At 44.7% G+C, this 17,178-nt stretch overlaps 1 protein-coding gene across 1 annotated transcript in view; it reads left to right on the top strand.

The window, feature by feature from the left end:
* Positions 1-3,651: 3,651 nt before the first annotated feature.
* Positions 3,652-17,178, top strand: part of TRPC4AP (transient receptor potential cation channel subfamily C member 4 associated protein) — a 38,791-nt gene continuing 25,264 nt past the window's right edge. The window contains exons 1-3 of the mRNA XM_054845950.1: positions 3,652-3,957; positions 14,337-14,465; positions 14,727-14,843. Coding sequence (XP_054701925.1) covers positions 3,652-3,957; positions 14,337-14,465; positions 14,727-14,843 — 552 coding nt within the window. The remainder of the gene's footprint in view (positions 3,958-14,336; positions 14,466-14,726; positions 14,844-17,178) is intronic.

Genomic DNA, 17,178 nt, shown 5'->3' on the forward strand with positions numbered 1-17,178 from the left:
CGTGATTCAGGTATCAGCTGTTAATACTGTAAAGGTGCTAATCCCAAACCGATTGGTTGCCTGAATAGAAAGAAGGAAAAGTCTACAGGTTAGAGGTACCTTCTTTATTTCATTGTGAGTTTGTTTTGAAGTTTTACAGGCTTATGCAGGATCCACAACTTTGTTGTATAAAAATGAGCCTGAGTGATTCCCTGTCACAAGGGGAAAAGCAGGGATTACTAGCTGTAGCTTCACTTCTGAGACCACAAGTCTCCTCTGCCATGTGCTCCACCTTCTATCTTTGGCCTCTTTATGAATACGTGGTTAGCCTGAGAGACTGATGACCGGTCGAGAAAACCTTTTGATTTTGAGGTGGAGGCTCAGATTTATAGATCTAGTGTGTCTGTCAAATGTGAAGGATGGCACGGGGGGGAGGGAGGAGAGCAGTTGCAACATAGAAAATTGCTTGGTTCCTCTGTATAGAATCAGTGTGGGTCAGTACCGCAGGCCTGAAACCGGTTTGGTAAGCATCCAGGTAATGTCATCTGCAAACTGAGGTGGGGCGTGGACTAGAGAAAGTTTGATTTACCCTGTGGTGGAGCTTGCTTTCTTCTTACAGACTCTAATGTACTTTTCCTATGAAATTTCCCCATTTCCTTCCTCTTTTAATCTTCCCTTTGGGGCCTTGCTTGCCTAACTCTGCATCAGGGACCTCAAGTCAGCCTCAGGGCAGACCAGCTGAGCTGTATGCGTAGGGTGCATAAGGGCAGGATGGAAGTGGACGTGGTTCAGCCTGAAATGCAACTCTCCCTTGGTGCTGAACAGATGTTGGTAAGCTGCTCCCTGCAGCAGGTGGTGAGAGAGTTCCTTGGGACCCTTCCTCTGAGCGAAACCAGACTGCATTTCTCTGTCTTAACAGGTGAAAGGCATGAAACCTCTTGGTGTTCAGCTGACTTGACAAATCCAAACCTTCAAATGTGTTAGTAGTGTCTTTCTGACAGGTGTATGCAATGATTAGCAAGAGAGAAATCAGTAGTGTTACAAAGAGGGGTTTTTTTAAAGAAAAAGGGGGTGGGGGCAGAAAAAATATGAGCTTTCTTCAAGCCTACTGGAAGTTGAGGAGTCTGGAGCAAGCGCAAACAAGCTGTAGTCATTTAAGTGGGTTAGAGATACAGGATAAATAAATCCATGTGGCCCAGTGAAATACTTAAAGACAACCGGGTCAGTGCCCAGTCTTTGTTGATGTGGGGTTGCTTTGAGAAGCTTGGTTTTGTCTTGATCAGTACTAGTGCTATATAAAGATAAAATCTGCACTCCTGCCCTCCAGGATGGAAATCCTGTTCCAGTTGTGAGTATAGGAAGAGACACTTGCACCTTTGGCCAGACAGACATACTGGAAGGACTGGTAACCTGTACAGGCTCTTGTAGTTCTGTCCTCCTTTCCTTTTAGTGGGTGGGACAGTATTTTAGAAATACTGCATTGATACAACTGCGGCAGGGAAGGTACTGAGAGTGGAGCACCCTAAAATTGAGGCACTGTTAGGCAAAGATGGAGCTTTTGTTAATGGCTCCTTGTAATCATACGGTTACCTTTTTATTTTCCAGCTGTTCATATCTCACACATTATTGTCTGTAGAACAACAAATGCAGGCTTTCTGGAGAACTATGACTTGGCCTAGCTGCTGGAGGGCAGAGAGCGTGCTTGAGCCTTAGTGACACGTGTATAAGTTCTGCGATTTCATAGGCAACGTGATGAAGGACAAGATGTTTGGGAATCTCTCTCTAAGGGGAGGTGGGATGAACTTGTTGGTAGCTGGCTGTCCCACTAGAGATCAGATTCCATTCTGTTATGTATAACATAAGAGGTTCTGCTGTGAGTGAGAACTTGATGGATTCAAAATTACTATCACAAGTCAGCTAGTGAGAAAAAATAAAGCTGAAACTTGTGGTCTCCTGCTGCCTCGCCTCCCAGTGAAGGACATCTGTGGGAAGATGGTGGGTCTATTTGGCATATTCTAGCTGGAGGGAGAGCTCAAATCAAGCAATGTGGTGAGCGCTTGGTCACGTTAACAGAACATAGAGGAGTTTTGTCAGAAATCCAAAATGAGATGTGCGTGAAACGCAGATGGGTAGTGGCAGTTTTGGATGGCTCCCAAAGAAGGCAGGTCGGCACTCAAAAGGTCCCATCTACAGTGCGTGTTTGAGGCATCTGTCAAAGGCTGGAAGGAAACTGGATTTTGGTCGAGGTGTGGAAGATTGCACAGAAACCAAACAGCATTTGCTGTTGATGCCGTCCTTGTAATTCTTTCAGTTGTTTGGTTTTTGGAGTTTTTTTTCCTCTCCAATCTAAGCAGCCTGCAAAGCCCAAAACTTAAGGCCAGATTTTCTGAGGTAGTTCAGAAGTAATTGTTTGGATTTGCAGAGGCTGTGGATTGATGAAAGGTCAGACAAACATCTTGTGAAAGGCTATTTTAATGGGGCTAACAAAGGAGATGGCGGCAAGTCAAACCTTTGCATGAATTGCTGGCAAATGGCAAAAAACAGACCAAAAAGCAAGGGGGGAGGCAGGGGAAGCCCTAGCAAAGGTGCTCAGAGCAGCCTTCTGTGTCTGAGGCAGTGTATGTGTGCAAGTGAAAAGATTGCCACATTTGCATTTCTTCACATGCAGTGCTTAGTGGCTTTCTCTGAACAGCAATTTAGGTAAACAGCAAGTCACCTGCTAGCAGATCTTACTTTTACAAATAAAGCTGATCATCATCAGGCCTACGCATTATTCATGGTGGTGAGAAGTGATGTAAGATGCGATGCTGTAAAACTTTCAAATACATCATGTGGATGCCATCACAGTGCTGGTTAGGCGGTGCTGATAAGCATCACGTTAATCCCTAGTGTCTTTATTGCTTTCTATTGTTCCTTGCACAACAAAGGCAAGTTAAAATGGAATATAAACGAAGGTCCACATTTAAAGCGGTCACGATTTTGGGCACCCATACTTGATTCCACGTTCCTGGCTGTCTCACCAAGAGCTGGAGCAGGGCTGCAAGAGAGGCGGCAGCGAGCCGGGGAGGAGGGCAGCCCGTGGCGAGAGCTGCTGTGTCCGTGGGAGCATGGTCACCTCTGGCTCCCTGGGAGCTGCTGCCTGTGCCTTAGGCAAGAACTCACTTCCAAGCGTCTTCCCAGCGGGCTGGGTCTCCTTTGACTTCTTGTTGGGGTTTGTAACCCCTGGAGGCCTTTTCACTGTTCCGCTTCGGTGCACGAAGCGCAGTGCTGGCGGCTTTCTCTGTCTTGCGTGGGCAGAGCAGCTTTGTCCTCGAGGTCTGTTGTGGTCCGGGCTCTTCGCGCTGTCATGAATCTCTGTTTAGCGGTTTGTTTCAAGAAGCTCTGTGGGTTTTAGTTCTGTGTGTGTGCCTGAATTGCTCACCTCAGCTAGTAATAGTAACTTCATAGTAAAACAGTGATGGCACACGTGGGTAGTTTAATAAATAACAAGGAAATAAACTTGGGGGGGGAGGTTAGGCAGTCCTCCCCCACCTCAGCGGCCCCCAGCAGAGCTCACCGGGGGAAGGGCCGTGCTGCTCACCGCGCCAGACCTGCCCACGCAGCGTGGGGCCGCACCGCACTCCGTGTCCCCCTCCTTCCCGGCATGCTCCGCGCCCTTCGGCGGCTGTGCGCATGCGCGCCACCCTCAGTCCCGGACTACATTTCCCAGTGGGCCACGCGGCGGCTCAGTGCGCGCGGGGTCCGGGAGGGGGCGCTGCGGAGCGTCTCTCGCGCCGCTCCGTACAAAGCGGCGGGGGGGAGGGGGCGCTTCCTGTTTGTCTCCGTCCGAGCGGAGGAGCGGCCATGGCGGCGGCGGCGGCAGGGGGCCCCGGGCCCGGCGGGGGCGGCCGGCGCGGAGCCCGGGCGGCGGCCACCAACATCCTGGCGCAGCTCCGGCACGGGCAACTCAGCGGCTGCGGCCTGACGCGTGGGGCGCAGGTACGGGATGAGGGGCGGGCCGGCGGCGCGGCCCCGTGGCAAGGGGGGGGAAGGCCGCTCTGGCGGCACCGGGGCGGGGGGGGGTACGTGGAGCGCGGTGGGGCCTCACTGGGCCTGGGGGTCGGTGCGGCTGGGGGTTCCCGTGGGGACGGGCAGAGCTCTGACCTGGGACTCTGGCCGTGGACCGGGGCGGGCTGGCGGAGGCCTGTCGCACCTCCTGCCCCCAGCCCACCCCCCCACCCGCCGCTGGCTCTCGGGCAGGGCCTGCAAATCCGCCTCGGAGCCCGGCCCGCAAGGCCCAGCTCTGTCGAGGGTTGGGAACGGCCGTTTGCCGGCCTTCGTGGCCCCCTCGGTGGGGCCGAGCACCAGCTCGGGGCTGTCAGGCCTCTCCTGGAGCTCCGAGGCCGGGAAGAGCCCGGCCGGCCTAGCGGGCCCTGCCGCCAGGGCTGCTCGGAGGCAGCATCTGGCTTAAGCGGCCTCTCGCCGTCTGGGCTTGAGCGCTCTCAGGGGGTCCCCGTCCTCTGGCAGCCCGGCTTCGGTCCTGGTACTGGAGGGATGGCCCCGCGGCCTCATGCGGTGGGGAAGAAGGATGTCTCTGTGCCTTCGTGCTCCTTTTTCCTCTTTCCCATCCTCGTTTAGCCTGTAGAAAGATTGTGGAGCAGGGCAAGCATTTGCCACGCTGTAAAAAAGCCATCCTCCTCTGTTGCTTTGGTTGGTGATAGAGGTTGTGGCTTTTCCCTGCAAAGAAGGGAAGCTCTGCTTGGAACCATTACAATGCAGCATCAAAATTTAAGCATATTTGATGCACAAAGGCGACCTCGTGATATTAGGGCTCAGGAGACCTTTTAGGTCTGAAATGGGGTAGGCTTTGTGCTGGTGGTTTTCCATGAGACTATTCCAGGTCTATTTCAAATTTGTCATCTTTCCCAGTTGATGATGCTGGGAAATACCGAGAAATGAAATCAATTTGTTAACCTAGGCTTGTGCCTATCGTGTGCTTATGCTGGCTTTTTAAAGAAGCTGCTCACGGATAATGGACTATTAATTTCTTTTTATAAAGAATGATTGGCATTTATTTTACAGATTAAATGCAAAATGGTGCAAAGACTTGGAAACTGAAGCGTAGGATAAAGAACTTGCATTCAGGTGGTGATTTATTTGAGCTAAAGTCTCTTTTAAGAGTTGAAATGGAATAATAAAAAGGGATTTCTCTAAGTGGTTTTCACTAGCGTAGACAACAGTATTTTCCTTGATTAACAAGGATTCTGAGCAGTTAGTAAGAGTAGTCTTGTTCATTATGTACGTTCATGCCTCATTCTGTAGCTGAGATAGGTAAAAGAGCAAGAGGTGATTTTTAACAGGTCTTTTGTTCTTTTTGTACTGCTTGCTCAGATGCTGGTTTGGTTACTACTTGAGAAAAAGCAAAACACTTGCATGGATTTAAACCCGATGTTATCTCTTTTGAAGGAAGTTATTTCTGTGGGATTGTTTCAGGAGTGCATTTCATGTGACATGTAGAGAAAGCAGCATGTTGTCTCACTAACTTGCCTGTCCACCTCAACCTTCTTGTTTGCTTGCTGCCCTGGAACCACAGTGATTTAAGTCAGATAAACCTGTAACAATGTTGAGCACCACCATAATCTGTAAGGATGATGCCTCCACTCTGGGCTTTGGTTTGCTTGAGAAATGCACTGGTACTGTGTTTGAATTTGGGGCTTTTATGGATTGTTGGAAATAACCGCTGAAGCAAATGACTAGGCTTTTACAGTAATCGAGGAAACTTCTGCTAGTTACATCCTCCTTCTCATGATGTCTGAGTTTGAGGTGGGATTTTTTTGATGCTGGGGTTTTGTTTGTTTTGTTTTACTTTATAAATTTCAGTATCACTGTGTTGCCCTGAAAGACTTAAAGCTTGGATGCCTAGGGCTCCCAGTGCTTCATAAATGCTGTAGGAATACATTTTTAAATCACTTAGACTAAGGGGGAAGGGGGGAAACAACTCCCTGAATGCTTTTCAGCTTTGTAAATGACGTGTCTCTGTACTTTTACCTTGAAGCAGTTTTTTTGTTTGTAGACAATCTAAATATAAAACACTTCGATGTAACTTTTAAAGAACTACAGGGCAGTTTTGCGTGCTCTTCTTCTGTAAATTCTGTTTTTTATCAAAATGTTCAGAGTTTTCCTGCAGTTGACTCCTCATTGGCAGTGTGGTAGCCCTTGCTTAAGTGTATCAGCTCATTTGCTTCTGAAAAGCCTGAGAGCAGATCAAGTTTCTGAGCTGCTGTGTTGGGGTCTAGAAGAACAAATCAGGAGAACGTCTTTCCAGATCTTTCTTCCCGTTCTTTGCATGGAAGTTTTGGGCCATATGCTCCATGGACTGCACCTCTGGTATCTGGTGAGGAAGAGAAACCCTTTTCAAGATCTGAATTCGGCGAGATAGGGAAACACTGTTCCTTGCTGCGATGCCCACCGTCTGAGTAGTGTTCTCCCGCAATATTGTCACTGTGTTTCACCATCTGATCTCTGGGAGACAATTAGCACTCTTCTATGGGCAGCAGCGACGTTTATTCTTAAATGAAGCTTTGCGTACTCTTTTTAGGTGATCTCAAGATCCATTTTTGTATAAAGAAGGCAGAGGCTTTGTCTTTGAATTGATAAAGATAATTGTTGACAGGCCTACATCTGAAAGTTCATCAGTCTGATTTTACAGGGACATAAAAATATTTTGACAACAGCCACCCGAATATCTGGTAGTCATGAGGCCAGCTAAGGCTCTGAAATCTGGATCCTTGTATGTTCTTACTGTACTCGCCTACCAGGAGCCATAGCTTTCTTACCGGTTGGTCTCTTTGCTTTATTATTATTAAAAACATTGATGGATAAACCAGATTTCAGTAGATATTGCCATCATAGCCATATTGCTAGCATCAGCTGCTGCCCTGGATGCAAGCCTCAGTCACTGGGATCAGATTGCATAACCTTGTGTCAAGGTTTGCCCTGCCGTTGAGTACAGAGCAAGTGAAAGGGGCTTTTCAGATCGAAGCAGACCAACTTTCCAGAAGTGACACACCTTTTCTAAGAAGGATATTGCTTGTGAACTGGCTGGCCTGTAGTCCCTCTGGGTGCATGCAGGCGTTGTAAGAACAGCCTGACAGGGTTTATGCTGCGGTTCCTTGAAGGCAAAGTAGTATTTTGGCTTGGCTGATCAAGCTCTGATCCCCTTAGCAAGAGGGCACACACTTCATCTGCTGCAAGCCAACTGTGAAAAGCGTGTATATAGCATGAAACCGGAAGATGTTTAGGTGCTGCTCTGTGAATCCCTGTAGACAGAGCAGTATGATAATGGACTAACCAGTGATTTGTTGGCAAACTAGCGTACTTCTGGTGGAATCCCAAGAGCAGATCGCCAGCACTGGTCTCATTCTCACAGGATTGCCAAGGCTTAGCTAAAACAATCAGAATGGAAAAGAGAGAGTCCATTTTTCCAGCTGTATTTCATGATCTGCTATTCCTAGGAGTAGATGCTTCCCTTAGCAGGATAGTCCCTGTCCACTCTGAAAACTCTCTGTGGAAGAAAACATTTTCTGCCTCAGACGTCCAGATTTCCAGCTTTTACCATTGCAGGTTATCAGTAGTCTCTAGTAGTTTCCTAACTCTGAGAAAATATTTTGTTTTCTAATCAGTTTTGTTTCCTCCTTACAACAACAACAAAAAAACCCATTCACGTGAATATAATCCACTTTAGTGGCTCTAATTGTATGGGTCTTAGCAGGCTTATTCCTCTTTGGTAGAGGACAGCTAGCGAGTATTGGAGAGCCTGGACATGCTTTTTACATAACAGGGACCAGAGCTCTGTCATATGCTGTAACTACTCAAAACTGGTAGTGTTGGACTTCAGTAGGCTTATTTTGTGTCGCTGAAGATGAGTGGGAAGAAAATTGTTATAGATGGGATATTCCTTGTCCTTCTGCTTTTTCCTAGATATCCCTACAGACTTTACTTTCTTTTAGAATGAATTCAAGAAGAAACTTAGGCAGTTCCAAGGAAGAAATAATCACTGAGAAGTTAATGTAATTTTACATACTATTTGATATATTTTGCTCTGAGAGTAAGATCATCAAAACAAACATTAGTAGCTATTATTACTATCCAGCAAATTCTGTAGTGGTTTTGAAGATCTGTGTTGGAGTTGTCTTGCTCTCGGAAACACTGAGGGGTTTTGTGGTTTACGAGACCTGTTCTTTGTCTTGGTAGACTAGTTCTTCTTCCAGTGATGGTGAGTGGAGTAGTAGTTAGGGAGTCGTGGGGATGGTTAGACCTGGCTAGAAGCTACGGCAGGTTTTATCCTAGGACACTGTGGCCCTGGGCCAATGCCTGGCTTTGGGGTTGGCAGGAGAGAGGACGGTGGGCTCCATCCGGGATTGTGGAGGATGGAGAAACAGCAGTTAACTTGATCCACACTTCAAAGAGTCTAGGAGCTGGAGAGAGGCTGGAAATAGGTGCTTTTACGTGGACTTCTCCCAGCTTAATATCGTCAGTGGAATTTCTTTTTATGAATAACATTTTGGGGTTCTGTCATGTTCTTGGTCAGAGCTATGTGCAAAAGACCTAGCTGGTGACTGGCTGTGTTGTTTACTGCCCGGCAGCTGCAGGGAACCCTTCACAGCTTCCTTGAATCGCTTCCCAGAATCACTGTACAGGCCAAAAGTTGTGTTTCTGTAGTATGTCGCTGTGTTAAAATGAAAACTTGGGTGAGGTCATTTACCTTGGTTTTAGGCTTTTTTGTGAAAGTTGTGTGAGGAAAGAGACAGCGTACCCAGACTGATGCATATTTGTTAGCAACTGAAAAGGAAAATAAAATAAAGATCTGGGATGACAGGGCACTCCCCAAAATACTGAATAATCATTTTCCTGGCAGTTTGTCAGAGATGACTTCCTAAGTTATTACTGTTCAGAGGAAAATTAAATATTTAATTGCACAAATATTAGTCTCCTGTTTTTTAAAGGTATGGCCTAAAAGGTTTGAAGGAAATGGTATGGAAAGGCTTAGATTTTATTAAAAATATGTAAAGATCATGTGCTTGCATCTGTTTCTTGAGATCCATAATCATCTTCCTCTTTTTTCTCTTAAACTTTCAGAACATTTGAATATATACTTCAGAAGGGTTCATGGAAAATACTGGGAATGGAAATTCTGCTTTCTTTTAAAGCATTTCCAATCTTAGCTTAATGCATGATTGCAACAAAAAATTGAATTAAGAAAAATTACAACTGATGTGTCATAGCTGTAAAGTCTATCACAGCATGAATCCTTCAGTGCTGTAAAGGATGCTTGGACACCTGAGTCACGGTTTTTGCTTTTTGAAAGAACGCAGAAAACACTCTCCTGTAGTGAGTGTTCAGCAAGCCAGTGAAACATTTGAAGGATAAAATGTGAAATAGAGATGCAGTTTTATTAAAAACTGTTACCTCTGCTCTGGAGAGCAAAGGGGAGGATTAGCTCATGGTATTTCTGCTCCTGTCGTGGTCAGGGGCCTCCAGTTCATCAGCAGCTATGGGAAGACGTGGCGATGTGTCACTGACCACAGCTTAGCAAAGCGGTGGAGACAAGGTTAGGAAATAAAAGCTTACTTTGTAGGGCAATGAAAATTGTCACAATGCAGGAGCACAAATGGAAAGGAAAATCGTCACTTGAAGGGGATGGGAATTCTGAAGCAATCATAACTACAAGAGATCTCAGACCAGTAACAAATGTTTTAGCGATGCTCGTAGCGTGGTTCTGACCACAGGCACAAAGCAGCCAGGAGGATAAGCCACTTCTGTCAGCAAGGCTGTGCCTGGAGGATCGCAGTCATGGGTAGGAACATCAATAGCAAATGCTATAGCAAAGTGGAGGGGGAGAAAGGAAAGGGGAACTAAACTGGTAAATATTAGGTAAATATTAATATATATAACTTAATATAACTTGATGAAGATTTAGGTGTTATAATTATTGACAATTATGCTAATGAATGCTGAGGCATTTTAAAAGGATTTATAGCACAGGAGGATTAGAAAGAAATATTTAGATTTGTGTGTAGTGTCTTTGTTCAGCCCTTTGTATACTTTCCAGAAAAATTATGTACACAAGTTGTTTAAACTCTGTAGTAGGAAAGTATTTCTATGGTAGTTATCAGTCTTTGGAGTAATCTCCTGGGCTCCAGTCCTTTGAGAGACTTTGAAGAGAGAACCACTCGGTGTGCTCTGCCTTGCAGTCATGGATGGGCTTGATGACACTTTTTTAACTCTACTTAAATCCTCTTGAAAGTCTTTGCCCTTCCAGCAAAACCACACTGCCATGGCTTCAGCAGCTCAGCTGGAGGAGGGGGAGATGGCTGGTGCTGGTGAACAGCATTCAGTGAACTGCCAGTGTAAAACTGGCACAGTACAGACCGCTTTGGGCTATGACATCATCTGGGAGCTCTGTGCCTGGGCTTGAGCTAGTGTGTGCCGCCTTGTTTCAGAGGCCTGTCTGGAACAGAACCGCTTCTGGAGAGCCACAACATGCCATTCCCCGGATTTTTCGGTTTGTGATTCAAAACTTGGATGTGTTACGGCAAACTTCTGAGAAATGGCTGTGTGGACTCTTGGTGCTTGTACCGGTTTGGTTTATGGTACCTGGGTGGTAGGGAAGTTTGATGCTGGTTCTTTTGTTTTCCCAGTAATTGGTACTTACTCTGTCGTCTTCTAATGCCAGTAAGGCGTGACGGTTCATAACCCCTGTTGGTTAGGTAGGCCCTTTCTTTTAATTGATGCCATTTCCAGCTGGGATTCTGCAACCTCCCCATCTTGCTAGATAGTATCTAACTTCTCAAGCTGTGTATGCAATATTTCAGAGATTTTATCCAGAGCTATTAAGTGAATAAAGAAAATTTCTGAGAAATCAGTGTTGGTTTGGGCTTATCCTGCTTGGATGAGACCAAAAAAATGCTGGAGAGGGAAAGGGCCCTGAAAGACCCAGTACTGATTTTGATGACTATTCAGTAATGTCTGCCCAAAAAGAGCAAGAAGGAAACAGACTTTGCTTATAAACGAAAACCATTGACTAGCTGCTATTACAGAAGTCATGAGATACAGTTTTTAACCAAAATGCTTGTAAAGAAAGACAGCTCCATACAACCTAATTGAATTTTAATCCCTCCACAGAATCCAAAATCTTTGCGTTGGCAAATACCGCCCCGCCACAATGGAAATATTCAGAGCCAGGGTAGCCTCATAAATACAGAATAGGGACCACAAGCTAGAGCTTGTAACAACACCAAAGACATGCATTAAATCAAGAGAAAGAAAAACTTTTTTTTTTTCTTGAAAGCAGTTAAAAGAGGATGAGAGCAAGGAAACGTTTGCTTCATTCTTTCAGAATTTCAGTTCTGAAAGTTTTCTGCAGATCAGCACAAGTGACTGCCTCTCAGTGTCCGGGACAGGCAGAGGAAGACCTACTAGTACAGAAATGAGAACGGAGGTGGATCCTGCCCCAAATCAAGACACATACGTGTGGTTAACAGATATGGTATTAAGCCCAGGACAAGGTTTTAACATTGCTTAAGGGCTTTTGGCCTTTTCTGAGAGCACTTGAATGCTGAATTCTGCACTTTGCTACTGGAACTGAGATTGCAGCCCATGCACGTCATCATTGCCTGTGGTATCTTCCACCTCAGCTGGAGCCAGAGAGTTGGATTCTTTCCCTGGCATTTTGCTGCGTGTTCTTTGGGCTTTACCCAGCAATTAACCCAGTTCCTCCCGCCTCTTGTGAGGTCGTGTACTCCTCCCACACCTGAGATTGGGTAGTGGTAAAGCTCCTCTTGTGCACTCTGTGCTGGCTATTACAAGGAGAAATGGAAACTTCTGACTTCAAAGAAGCTGACCCATTACTCACAGTCCAGATGATGAGAAGCCATTTTGACTTTCTGGTTCTGCCCTGCCTTTTCTTGCGTGAGTGGCCTCCTCAGAAGGAACTCTGCATCGTTCTCTAGAAGTGCTGGTTGATTACTCTTATTCAGAAGTCGGAAAGCAGCAAAAAGTTAAAAACTGAAGAGAGTTTTATGTCCCAGGTTTGCTCATGCTGCTTCAGTCACCCCTTGTAGCAAGAAAACCTGATACTTCAAGAGCCTTGGAATTCCCAATCATGTACAAATTTGGGTATTTCATCAGGAAAAGAACCCTAAATATCTGGGAAGCTTAGGAGAAGGGAAGGGGCCCAGAGCAGCTAACATTGACAGTCTGATTTTTTCATGTGCTTGCATCAGTTTTCTAGTCTTCCTATGTGCTGTCTAACAAGCAGAGAAAAGGGTTGAATTCTCAGTCAGAAATTGGAGCATATTTGCATATAATTGTCTAATCAGGAATTGAATGGCCCTTTGGCATTGTACACTGAGGTATATCTGAGAAGGATGTCTTGGCTGAAACAATAAGCAGCAAGATTTCCTGGCTGTTAATATTAACAATGAACATTTAGGCAGGCTGGAGGGAAACAATGCAAGTTAACCACAGAAGGGTTTGGGGAGCGACGTAGGCAGAATGAGCTTAGAGGTGTAGGTCTAGGAGTAAAAGAAAATCCACAAATGTTGCATTGAGATGGCCTGAGGCTGGTGGGGTTTTTATTTTGTTTTTTATTTGGAGGGCTGGATTGAGAGCAGCCCTGAGGAGAAGGACTTGGGGGACAAGAAGCTCAACATGACCCAGCAATGTGCGCTTGCAGCCCAGAAAGCCACCCATGTCCTGGGCTGCATCCAAAGCAGTGTGACCAGCGGGTCGAGGGAGGGGATTCTGCCCCTCTACTCTACTCTGGTGAGACCCCCCTGCAGTGCTGCATCCAGCTTGGGGGTCCCCAGGACAAAAAGGACATGGAGCTGTTGGAGCGAGTCCAGAGGAGGTCACGAAGATGATCCAAGGGCTGGAGCACCTCTGCTATGGAGACAGGCTGAGAGAGTTGGGGTTGTTCAGCCTGGAGAAGAGAAGGCTGCGGGGAGACCTTAGAGCCCCTTCCAGTCCCTGCAGGGGCTCCAGGAAAGCTGGAGAGGGGCTGTTGACAAGGGCAGGGAGTGACAGGCCAAGGGGAATGGCCTGAAGCTGCAGGAGGGGAGATGGAGATGGGATGTGAGGCAGAAATTCTTCCCTGTGAGGGTGGTGAGGCCCTGGCACAGGTTGCCCAGAGAAGCTGTGGCTGCCCCTGGCTCCCTGGCAGTGTTCAAGGCCAGGTTGGATGGGGCTTTGGGCACCCTGGGCTGGTGGAGGGTGTCCCTGCCCATGGCAGGGGGCTTGGAACTCGGTGGGCATTGAGGTCCCTTCCAACCCAAACCAGTCTGTGATTCTATGATATAAAAATAACGTAAAACTAGCCAGAAATCCTGTTGCTATAATTATTGTTGTCTGCCTTACCTTTCTGTACAAGATAAGTCCCTATTTTGGGGTTGGTCTGAATACCTCGGAAGTATCATTAAGGAAGGGGGTTAAATTTTGGTCAGCATTAACTGGATGGTGAACTTTAATGAGAGCTTCTCCTTCATAGCATCTGCTGGCAGTAACCTGGAAGTGTTTGGTCTTCAAAACATCTTTTGTGGATTCTAAGCAGAATAGTCTTGTGCTGCTACTTCATTTTTTTTCAGGTGTAAAATATAGTAAAATTGGAGAAAGCCTGCACAAACAGAGTAGCAAATGCTGAGGTGTTCTATTTTGTGTTACAGCCTGCTTCCCAGAGGCTAATGCCAGTGTTGTTCTCCTACTGATGTAGCTGTTAGTGTCCATTTATAACCAGCTCAAGACTACAGAGGAAATTTTCACTGTATCCTTGATACATTCTTCTGAAGCCTGCTTGTAAATCTCAGTGGTTTGGGTCATTGTATGACCAATAATGGCTTCAGGGACTTAGCTGAGGAAATGCTCAAAACTAGGTGAATGTGACAAGTAATGAGCCTTTCCATCTTCAGTGTTCTCTCTATGTTAGGCTAGTGTAATTTTTTATAGAGTCAAGGGCACCCATTTCCTTCTTCAGTGAACTGTCAATTGGACTTCTACTAATGGAAGTATTTAGAGACTAATGTGTTCCCATTTAAAAATGCTTGATCAATATAAAAATATGGAATGAAATTAAGTACTCTAAGTGATAACATCTGCTTTAAGCCCTGTCCTGCTTGAGATACTTTGACCATCTGTAAAATTCTGCAATTACCAGTCTTGGATAAATTGCTGCATGGAAGGAGGTACTGCATTTTTTTAATGGTACTCTCTACAGTAAACTGTTTTTCTGTGATATTCTGATATTGATATTTTGGGGAGGTGATAAGGTTGTTTTCCTGGTTGTGAAGCGTTGGACACATGGGAATTATATTCTTCCTTTGCAGATCACAGAGGCCTTGTTAAAGGAAAGAGATAAACAAGCAAAATGGAATGGGATTCCCTTACTGTTGCAAAAGCTGTATGAACATAGCCACCCAAACAGCGATTTCTCCCAGTGCCAAAGCATCTTAAAGGTACTGTCTACACTGTTCTTTTTGGAAGCTAGGGATTATTTTGTTGTTGCTTTCTTTAAAGTCTACTGTGGTCATATTCTAAATAATTTTTGAAACAGTTTGCGTGATAGTATCTGTGAATTGAACGGCAGATAAAAGCTGGAAATTCTTGTAATTGATTAGTCAGTAGATCACACAGATAGTTGGAGACAATTGTGTTTATACTGATGAACAGTTTTCTTTTTGAACCGTGTTTTTTTGCTTTTTTTTAACTGCATGCAGGAAATTTCTCCACTTCTTTCAATGGAAGCCATGGCGTTTGTTACAGAAGATAGAAAAGCTGCTCAAGAGTCCACTTTCCCAAATACATACACATTTGACTTATTTGGAGGAGTCGATGTAAGTGTGTTTTTTCAACAATATCTAAAGATTTCTGTATGATAGTAATACCACTGAGAAACCTGTAAGTGAGGTCTTTGAGACCTTTGAAGCTTCTAAATGCAAGCTACAGAATGACTTTACCAGTTTGATGTTAAGCATTAGAATTGTGTGTGTTTCTGTTAATCAAAATGTGAAAAGGGTGTATTTTCCAGGGTACTACATCATTAAAAGTGGGGTGCTTTTTCTTATATGATATAGAAGACCTGGCTTTTTTTTCAGGTAGTCTGTTTTTAACTTAAAAAAAGGTGAGACCTCTAGGTTCTTAATGAAAACAGTTTCAAATGATTTCTAGTTGTGAGATTAAATACTGCAGTTGGCACTAGAGCGCTGAGAATTTCATTTACCACCGAAGGATATGTGGTGGGTTTTTAAGCACACTAGTGCACTCTCTTAGCCAGGTTGTCTCTTTATTGCTGGCATGCAGTGCAGAATACTTCATCAATGGAAAAGTTTTTCAACAGAACTGCAAGGTTTCTGTAGGCATTCTGGCAATTTATCTTTTTGTTTATTTGTCTTAATTCTACGTTATACAAATACCCAAGTTAACTCAATTTTATGGTGACAGGCTCTGGGATTGTAGCTTTCATTAGAAATGTATGATTAGTATTTTCCAGTGAACTAATTGACACTTTCTTCCTTTTTTTATTATTTGTTTAATTTGGTCTAACTAAACAGTGTCTTTGCTACTTCTCTCATTACACTTAGCATGCCTTTACTTAGGTAAAACTTGTATTAAGGTTGTGTTGTTTGGAAATTAGCACTGGTTTAGTTGCTGGTATCCTGTCAACTGAGAACAAAAGTCTTCAGCTACCCAAGCAATTTAGAACATTGTATGAAAATGTTCTAAATTTCCCTCGTTTTTAAAGGGAAATAAATAATGCTTCCTGTAGAAGTGCTTTTAACATAAGGATGCACAGAAAATGGCTTTACGTTTCATATTTAAATAAATGTGTTGGGGTTGGGTTTTGTTGGTTGGGTTTTGGGGTTGTGTTTTTTTCCTTGGACTAGAGATGGTAACTATCAGATACACTGTAATTACCTGGTACTATGGCGAGAGATTTGGGTGATGCAAGTGGGTTTAATCTGGTTAAAGGCAGTGGAAGAAGCCAGTGTGATGTGTTTTTGAAAAATCCTACTCTAGGACTTGAAAGGAAAATAGTCTAATCTGCTGGTTCTGTCTATGCCATGTGCTGATTCTGTGTTGCAGTATTTCAAACTGTGAAGCATGAGTAACTTTGAAGGACACTAAATTTGCAGTGTAGTCTGTATGCTATAATGTGTGATAGTATATTCCTTAAAATATTTTTGGATTCTGACAGCCTTTACATCAAGGAAGAACAAAAGCACATTTGTGCCTCCTCCCTTTATATGAATACATGTAAATACTACCCGAGAGTACAAACACATGAACTGATACATGATCCTCGTGGACTTTGGACCTGAACGCAACCCCATTCCAAGAAATAAGATCTCGTAACTCCCTTTCTGCTCCTCCTGCCTCTGGTGAGGCACCCTCTTACCTATTCTCTTTCTGCCATTGGACTCTTGTGCTTCTTGCTGCATACTGTTGCAGTTTCAGTAGGATGGCTGAAGAAAGCCCTCTCCAAGGAGTGTCTCACACCACTGCAGTCCAGTCCCTGGAGTGTATGTGAGGAGCATACCAGTTCTGCAAGAATAAGGTGATAAATACATGGTGGGTTATAGTATTGACCAGGAAAAATAAGTACTAGCTGAAAAGGACCTCTCTGTGGCAAGGCAGGAGTGATCATGACTGCAGCCACCCTTAAAAGACAGACTTGTTGCTGTAGGTGTTGTTTCCCAGGAGAAGAGCAGGTGGCCTGCATCCCAAAGGCATAGGGATATCTTTGGATGCTTATCTTGGGTACTGAGCCTTGAGGTGTGCATTCTTCTCCTAAAACATGCGCCATTAGTATGAGCACTACGTTACTGCTGCAGTCATTTTTCTCTACTGATGCTACAGCTAGGTAGTTCATTAAAAGAAGTGTATGGTTAAGTTGGGACAAATAGAGCAAGTTGTAAAATGTAAGTATATTGTCAGTTGGCGTGACTTCACAGGGTGATGCCTGCATTGCTCTAACAATTTTGAACGGAATTTTAAAACTAGGGGCTTTTTGCACTACTTCTTGTAGAAGTCATCAGTTCCTTCTAGTGGCTAAGTCATTTTTAAATAAATGCTATTTTTTAAAATGTGTTAAAATAAACCAGTGTTATAGGCTAGAACAACTAAAGATCAGTTCTGCATCTATCGGAACCATAGTCCTAGTCTTGTAAA

Source organism: Grus americana, chromosome 17, assembly GCF_028858705.1.
Source record: "Grus americana isolate bGruAme1 chromosome 17, bGruAme1.mat, whole genome shotgun sequence".
Classification (NCBI taxonomy): domain Eukaryota; kingdom Metazoa; phylum Chordata; class Aves; order Gruiformes; family Gruidae; genus Grus; species Grus americana.